The following is an 8,885-nucleotide window of genomic DNA, read 5'->3' as shown; positions in this document are numbered from 1 at the left end:
GACACTCCTCTCCCGGTAACTCCAGATGAAGTTACTGATGTTTAAGCTCTGGCCATCTTTGCAGCAGAAAAGATGAATTTAGGTCAGAGCCCATGGAAAGGAGGGATTTGAGGGATGAAGGGACTCTGGAGCCTGCCTGGCAGCAGGGGAGCTTGAAGTTACTCTGTTAAACAGAAGGTTGAGGGCAGATGTAGCTTCTGCCTGTAAATATGGTAGGAGGATAAATGCAGGAGGAAAAGCAGGTATGGCAGTTAAAGATCTTACATAAATGGACATAAATAGATGATCAGTGATGTAGAGGGAAGCTAAAAGAAACCCATCAAAGAAAGTGATCCAACGGGAAAGGCAAAACCCAGATTACTCCTAAACTTGCTAAACTTTCAGAATGGATGAAATTACATGGTGCTGGGGATAGAATGCAAGACAGGGAGCCAGACTATCCGTTCCAGTCCTGCACTTCCTAATCTATGCCAATCTAAGCAACAGCTTAGTGGCTTTTCTTTTGTTGTGTTCTCATCTTGTTTTCTACGACCATCATGGACACAGAGAAGGAGGTGAAACAGTACTGCGGGACACAAGTGGCCAGCCACAGCTATCTGATGAAACTCAGATGTCAGATCTCCAGAGCTGTTAGTGAACAGTTCACAACCACTCCATAAAGGATAAAAGCCTGGTAGATGAAAAAGCAGACAGCAAGTCCATTATTAGTGTATCTGTGGTCTTCCTGAAAATATTCTAGGACTACAAAAGGGGGTCAGGTTAGCGTGTACATTGCACATTGCAGGATACTCACTCGGCATCTAAAGTGGATGCTTGAAATCAGTGTCCCAGCCACAAGGACCTGTGAGTCAGAATTTTACTTCAGAGGAAGTCAGACCATTTCCTTCTCTGATGAGAGTAAGGAAACAGCAAAAAGAGCCTGCTGGTTCTTCCTTTATGCACACAACTAGGATTCAACCAACTCCTGATACAACTGTGTAATGCTGAGATCCAAATGATGAGAAAGCTGACATGCTCTGTGTCCTCACTGTCTGGAAACTATTGGTGTGTGCTTGCAGAAGTATCTGCCTTTGTTTACTCAGATAGCAGGCAACACCAACAGCTGAAATGTGGTTTGCTGCTGCATCTTACACTTTCTTGTTGTCTACCCATGCAGTGAGGGTACCAGAAAGCTATCTGCCCAACACACCAGAATTTTATACCCGTTCAGTAAAATTCTAAATAACGGGAGGAAAAGTGTTAGGCAATAGAGAATCAACTGTTATCTATGCTGAAAAGACCAATCCCTCTCCTGCCATGCAGGAATTCTTGGGAGCTTTGGGTTACACGGGAGGTGGGTGAGTGTCTGCCTTCTCTCCGTTTGCATCTCTGGGACAGGCTCGAAAATAGCTTCACACATTTATGTGGAGTTGCATTTTTGCACGAACGTGTGAAAGAAATGCTCCTCGGGCACCACCAGGGAATGATCAGATGACTCGAGGGCTAAATATTCTCACAGCTTTTCCCTTTCAAAAACAATCTGTTGCACTCTGTCTCCTCTGCAAGGAGTGCCAGAACTGGTGGCTCTCACTAGTTTTGGCTAGCAAGGGATTTATCACAGGCATGGAGCTCTCACGTCGGGCCCAGAGCTCTCGCGTCGGGCCCAGCCACCTGGCGTTACCAAGATCATGGCCTGGCCATGCAGCACAAGAGGAGCTGTGCCACTGATGGGTTGCTAGCCAATGCTCCATTCCTAGCACCTCCTGTGCTGCCATCTGTGGTGATGGTGTAGCAGTAGCACGGGCCAGGTCTGGGGAGCTGAGTGGCTGCACAGGAGCAGCTGACACACAGAACCATGCAGGGCTGTGAGGTCTCACAGGCTGCAGCACAGCTTCCTCTGTGCTAGCAGGGGGAGACCAGAGAGCTTGATAGAAAACCTGCCCACAACAGCTCTGGCATTTCTGCTCTCACACTGATCCTGGCATGACATCAACCATCTCTGTGTGCTGGCTCCCAGCATGGCCCAGCATCAGCTCTCTCAGATCCGAACCCAGAACTTTCCCAGTTAAGTGATAGGATTTTCTCTTTAAATTCTCAGATAAAACACACATACAGGTGAAACATAAACCACACAAAGATGCTGCAGAAGGATAAACAGACAAGATGACAGAGGAATGGATGATTGAAGGGTGAAATGACTGAATACCTGGCATGATCTCCACAGCAAAACTGGGCAAGAGATCAGCAAGCAGCCCTGTCCTGCCTAGAAAAGACAGAAGGAGGAGAAGAAGGAGAGAGGTTACTGCAAGGAAAACACACTCCCCAGCCCCTGCCTCAGCCTCTAGTTCCCTTCCTCATCAGCCCACTTGCACTCTGCGTTATGTGAATTCCTATCAACCACAGATGTCATCCTGCTCGATGCCTGGTGTCTGCCTCTGCACTTCTGCCATTTCTGTGTCCTTGCGTTTTATCTTTATCAGCAGAGCTGGAGGGAAAGAATCTGGAACAGAGCTCCTCCAATCTAGGCACAAAACAACAAGTAAAAGGAGTCCCTTTAGCATGGTTACATGGTAACATCTTTCTGGAGTTATGCTCTACACATGCAAAAGCTCCTGGAAATGCACAACAGCCCTTAAACAGAAGGACACAGCTTATTTTTGAAACGTACCGATGTAGTTTCTACAGATATGAAACATCTTTAACCCAAGGCTATTGATAAATCAGCCACGTGCTTCCAAAACCCGTGAATGCTGCTCTCTGTGCGGGGCTCTGTGAGTGCACAGACAACTCCAGGAAAGGAGCCTCAAAGCAATGCTGTGCATACATGCTAATTATTTGGAGATGCACAAGCATCTTGGTGAGACTGTGTGACGAAGGCCAACTCTCAAGTGAAGCAAACCAACCAGGGAAGGATTCGTGTAGAAATTCGTGGGATCACTTTGCAAAAGAAAAAGGAAAGAAAAGAAAAAAAAGCAAAAAAAGCAAGTCAACTTCGAAATTTATAATTTACAACCAAATACAAACAAACAAACTCCAAGCCCAAAGGCAGCTTGGTGCCTGTTTGCTTTGGCACAGAATGTCTGGGATATTTCCAGTACACAGCAAACATCCTGCACAGGGCTCAGCTGTAATTTACACACACCTGCGCATTGGCAGAACAGCCCTAAGTGCAGCTGTGCTGTGAACTCTTCCATAGAGCCCCAGGATCATGCCGGGATTTTTAAAGACATGCATATGGTAGGAGAGCTGCACTCTGAAGAGAGACACACAACAGGAGCAGCTAAGGGTAAGCCAATGCAAAAGTGGCAGAAAGCTACCTTTAGCCTCCCCACATGCCCTTCAGGTCCTGCACTACACAGCACTCAGGCACAGTGATGAAGTGGATCCCAAGTTCCTTGGCCTCTAGTCTATCCTTGAAGCTTATTACAATCAAATTCCCACCATCCGTTTTTTCTCAGTGCTTCAGCAGAGACTCTGTAGAGATCAAAAATCCATAAGGAAGCCTGCTGGAGCCATAATGAACATACTGTGACTGCAGGCAGTGCTTTGCAGCCAGTTGCAACTCATCAAAGCTGACTAGTACTCACAGGAACGCCCATCCTGATGAGGTGGTCCTGAATCCTTAGCAAAAGATAGCATGGTGATGCTTCACATAATTGCTCCCCATCTACCATTTTGAGGGAGGAGACTCTTGCCACCAGTCTGCTGCAACATTTTCATCTACATTTACAAAGAGTTCCGTGATGTTCTTTGCAGTCCATTTCCTGGAAGGATCAAGTGTCCAAGCTGCTCACAATCAGCACGTTATGTTCCATGTGCATATTAAACATATTCCTTATTTTGATATAACAACACGCAATTCTTTCGCAGTCCTCTGTGTGCCTGTGTGAACAGCACCCACATGAACCACATGCATGCAGAATATGGGCAGACATGAGCATGTAGCTCACCCCCCAGCCGTTATTACCTCTGCACGAGCTCACATGCAGCCCTACTGTGAGAGCAGATGCCACTGGATAAATGGCTGGAGGGATACAGCTAATTTAGGGCTTCTATTTGTGGTAAAAAAGGCAAGGAACAGACACCTTTAAACAGCAGAAACTCCTCCAATGGTCACTGACAAAATAGGTGCCCACTTTATTTGAACCTACCTGGAGAGCCTCGAACCCTGCTAGTGCTGGGTACCTTCTGATCTCCAAGAGGAACCACATGTCCAACAAGGAAAAAGCATCCCTTAATATAACAGTGCCTGAGAACTTGGTAAAAACAAAGACAACCAAAGCAGCTCCTCTGTGGTATCCACAAGCAGCCAGTAGTTCCCTGCTCATGCAGCCTCACTTGGCTTGTCAGAGTATCTGCCTAGGGAATTTGCATCCCTGCCCTACCAACAGGACTCACACAGCCCTGGAGGCCCCAGAGTCCCCAGCAGGGATGCACAAAGCCTGGGAGGACCCAAGGCAGCAGCAAATCCCACCACAGCTCAGCCTGAACTCTGCCTGCCTTGCCAGCCCAGCTGACAGCCAGCGAGCACAATGCCCACCCCTGGACTGCCGTGGCCCCAGCAGCTTTCCACAGCTCGGGCCCCTCCCCACCCTGGGCTGGATTAATCCCCTGATAACCTTTCCCCACACCATTCCTTCAGGGAATCCAACAGGCTAAGGCTGCCCGCGGTTGCTGCAGCAACGGGAGGCTCCCCCCACTGTCCCTCATTGAAGGCGACTTTCTTCCCTCTGCCTTTCCTCCCTCTGCAGCTGCTGCCAGCAACAAGTGGAGCAAAACCCCGTCCTGCCAGCCAGCGGGCACAGGGACAGGGTGGCTCGCAGTTTTTTTCAAGGAAATTTTAAAGTGGAGGCTGGGGCTAGATAGCAGTTGGTGGGGAAGAAACAATTCAGTAAAACATCCTGCCAAGAGACCACCTGGCCACAACACCTCTGCACAGCAGCTCTGCCCACCTGAGAAAGGGCTGCAGGCACTCCAAGCCATGGCTGGGCACCACTGCTGAGTCACAGATCTGTGCCCCCACCCAACAAGAGCTTCATGTCCTCTGTGCAAGCTCTCACCACCAACGGGATAGAGGGAATAGACAATGGCCCCGTTTTCCAGGGTTGTCCCGGGTGACTATGTCAGAGCTAGGAGCTTGTCCTCATTCTGCAGGGATCTGGGACATGTGCCATCTCTATTCCCATCATGCTGCTGAAGGGTTTTACCTGCCCATAGTGGCCTCTCACCAGGCACCTCACATGCCCCAGGCCCCAGCGAGCCTTGAAATGCAACGGAGCTCGCAAGCCCCCCATCTGCATTGGCAGAGCACAGGAGGAGGAATGGGAGAGAAAAAGCTGAGGGAATGCAGAGCAGCTCCAAGAGGTGCAGACACACAGCAGAGGCGAGCGAGGACAGGAGTTAATACACAGGAGGCAGGCAGGCGACAGAGCAGTGAGCAAACAGCAGCGGAGCAGGGAAGACCTGGAGTCAAGCACACAATTAGCAGAGAGTCTGCAGAGAAGAGACACAAAAATAATTAGGGTAAGTGGTGCAGCTGAAAAGAAATGGTGGCATGAATAAAGTAGGCGCAGGTGCAGTCAGAAACATGGCAATTGGGTAAATGTGGGAACATGGTAAATACTGGCAATTGCATAAATGCGATAAATATTGGGTAGCTATGGCAGTAACTGCTGAACTGTTTTCCTGTTTGAAGGCTGCTTCCGCAGCCCGACCTGCTGCGGTGGGATCACAGGACACAGCAACTACAGAGGGAATTATTTCCTTCTCAGTGGTGGAAAACTTTGCCAAGCCATGCCACAGCAAGAGGGCCCTGGCAAGGGACACTGCCCTGAGGAGAGGCTGGAAAGCATAGGAAAGGAAGTGTGGCCCTTGTAAATCAGATACTTTTCCAAGGCAGCTGCTGTGAGATTTATTGGGGGAGCATGGCTCTGCAATGATTTCCTCCGTGCTCCCTCTGCTCGGAGTAAACTTTATCCTTTCTTCCCATCCTTCTCTTCAATTGGACGGAGAAACAGCAGCAGCCCCTTTCGGAGATCAAAGTTTTAGCAGGCAACAAAGACCTCCAAGGAGGCTGTTGCCATGGCTACCTCAGTAACCGAGGTCTTTTAATCACACCAGTCTCCTTTGTGACCAGCGTGTGGCTGTCGCTGGCAAATAAGGAGGAAAAGAGGGGCAAAAAACCTTGGCAACAAGTAGCACTTCTAATCGGTGTGAAATAAATAACCAGGAGTAGGCTGGGCTAGGACGAGGGGACTGGAAGCAGGTTACAAAGGCGGCAGCACAGTGGTCTGAGGTTGTGCATCAACACTTCCCCAGGATTTTTAAGAGGAAGTGTGCCAATCACTTCCTTCACCTGCTAGCACTACCCACCTTTGGTCACAGCTCAAGGTCGGCGAGCCCTCTCCGTGGAGTTGCTCACATTTTCCCAGCTGAGATCTGGCCCAACACATCCCCAGCACAAGGCCACCAGCACAACTCTGCCAACTCCTGTGACCGAGCACTGGCTCAGATGCTACTGGCAGCTTTTCAGCAAATCAGAGCAAAATCCTAAAACCAACATCGTGTAAGGGAAAATTTTGCCAAGAACTTTTCAATCTCCAAAATCATGTCAAATTTTATAATACAGTCTCTCCTGGCATAGAAGAGACTCCAAACCTGGCTATATTTATACCAGTTATTGAGTCACTTTGCTGAGTAAGAACTGCCTTATTAGCATTGCACACCATACACACGTGTCCCAGTGGAGATTCATCCTCCCTGAAAGTCAACACGTCTCTATTAGTGCATTAATTACTGTACAATATGCTGTGTGTACATGTATCTACATTCTTTACTTTACATCCTTTACTACTTTTACTATGGGTGTTAGGCTTCTTAAATTCTGCATTTAGACTGTATGGATACTGGCTGGTAATACAAACTACCAAAGATATGAGTTTATCAATGTTAAGTGCCAATGTTAATTTCTGGAGAGAAATTAACACAAACCTCAAGTGCTAATTGTTGTTATTTAAAGCAAAACAATGGGAGAAGCTTCCGTTTCTAAAAGATTCATTTGGGGAACTTCAGGCCTGTCAGACTGACCTTGGTGCTTGGGAAGGTTATGGAATAGATTATCTTGAGTGCGACCACACAGCACATGCAGGACAACCAGAGGATCAGCAGGATCCAGCATGGGTTTAGGAAAGCCAAGTCCTGCTTGACCAAGCTGATCTTTACAACCAGGTGACCCAACTAGTGAATGAGGGAAAGACTGTGGATGTGTCTTCCTGGACTTAATAAAGCCTTTGAGAGTGTCTCCCACAGCATTTTCCTGGAGAAGCTGGCAGCGCTACAGGCTGGGGAAGAATGGCTGGAAAACTGCCTGATGAAAAAGGACCTGGGGGTGCTGGTCAAAAGCGCTGAACTTGAGCCAGGTGTGCCCAGGTGGCCAAGGAGGCCAATGGCATCCTGGCCTGGAGCAGGAATAGTGTGGCCAGCAGGAGCAGAGCAATGATTGTCCCCCTGCACTCAGCGCTGGCGAGGCCCCTCAAGTCCTGTGTTTATGTTTGGGCCCCTCACTCTGAGAAAGATGTTGAGGGGCTGGAGTGAGTCCAGAGAATGGAACAGAGCTGGGGAATGATCCAGAGCACAAGTCTGATGAGAAGTGACTGAGGGTGTTTAACCTGGAGAAAAGGAGGCTCAGAGGGGACCTCACCACTCTCTGCAACAGCCTTAAAGAAGGGTGTAGAAAGACGGGTCAACCTCTTCTCCCAGGGAAGAAGTGACAGGATGAGAGGAAATGGCCTCAAGCTGTGCTGGGGCAGTTTCAGGTTGGACATCAGGAAGAATTTCATCACTGAAAGGGTGGTTAAGCACTGGAATGGGCTGCCCAGGGAAGTGGTGGAGTCATCATCCCTGGAAGCTTTCAAGAAACAACTGGATGTGGCACTTGGTGCTATGGTTTAGTTGAGATGGTGGTCTTCAGTCAAAGGTTGAACTCAATGATCTTGAAGGTCTTCTCCAACCTTAATGATTCTATGATTAACTATAAAATAGTATTTCACTGATACACAGTTTATGTAATATTAGCTGCCGAATTGGATAGAAAAGAAAGCAGGCAATAGCTGTCTAGCAAAGCACACGGATCACTAACCAAAGTGTCAAACCAACAACTGGGATTAGTGGAGTACTTTCTGACCTCTTCCAGAAACTTGACAGATCCTTGGGAACTGTTTTGTGAGGCATGTCTAAGCTATGTAAAACCTAAGAATGCAAACATCACTGAGCTTGCACAGACCTATGTGTTCCAGGTCTCAGCTGTCCTGAGCTGTAGGTACAGGCACTGCTCCATAGCTATTCCAGCTTGGGAAGGAGCAGTGTAGCAGCTTCCATAGGTCCCTGCACCTGGTTAGTAAATTCTGGCTCTTGGGAAGGCTTATTGGGTTGTATCCAATGCCATGCAATGAAGCTGGACTGCTTCCTGATGTGAGCTGGTGATGTGAAGCTAGGATGGGGTATCTGCTGACGCTGCCCTGTACTTCTGGTTTGAAGGTTACTCCAGGCACGCTGCATCCCTGCACTGGTACACGTGCAGCTCCCTTCAGAAGGACTGCAATGAATTACTTTACTGAAGCCCATTGACATTCTCATATAAAAAGCAATACACAGGGGCTACAAATAACAATATGATTAATAGCACTGTCTGCGTTTCCAGAAGGAGGACATTAGCTGCCACCTACTATGACAGAAACGTAGACTTCCTTCAATTTAGGATTCAGCCTTTTAGATTCAATCACATTAAAAAGTTTAAAAAATAAAATGTATAAAGTTGCAAATGGATTCATTAGCCCAGCTGTAATGTCAGCAAAGGTTCTCCTCTTCTAATAAAACACATGAGTGCAGGGAGTGTCACTTGATTCCTG

At 48.0% G+C, this 8,885-nt stretch overlaps 1 protein-coding gene across 7 annotated transcripts in view; it reads right to left on the bottom strand.

Annotated features, from left to right (window-relative positions):
- Window positions 1-8,885, bottom strand: part of ILDR2 (immunoglobulin like domain containing receptor 2) — a 38,108-nt gene that overhangs the window by 16,840 nt on the left and 12,383 nt on the right. For 3 of the 7 annotated variants that reach the window (XM_017731464.1, XM_017731462.1, XM_017731463.1), the window contains exon 4: window positions 2,186-2,242. The exons of the other annotated variants lie outside the window; for them this stretch is intronic. In XM_017731464.1, the coding sequence (XP_017586953.1) occupies window positions 2,186-2,242 (57 nt within the window). The remainder of the gene's footprint in view (window positions 1-2,185; window positions 2,243-8,885) is intronic. 7 annotated transcript variants of the gene reach the window in all.

This window comes from Corvus brachyrhynchos, unplaced genomic scaffold (genome assembly GCF_000691975.1).
Source record: "Corvus brachyrhynchos isolate BGI_N302 unplaced genomic scaffold, ASM69197v1 scaffold152, whole genome shotgun sequence".
Taxonomy (NCBI): domain Eukaryota; kingdom Metazoa; phylum Chordata; class Aves; order Passeriformes; family Corvidae; genus Corvus; species Corvus brachyrhynchos.
Note: the sequence above shows the minus strand (reverse complement) of the source record. Positions and strands in the feature narration are given on the sequence as shown.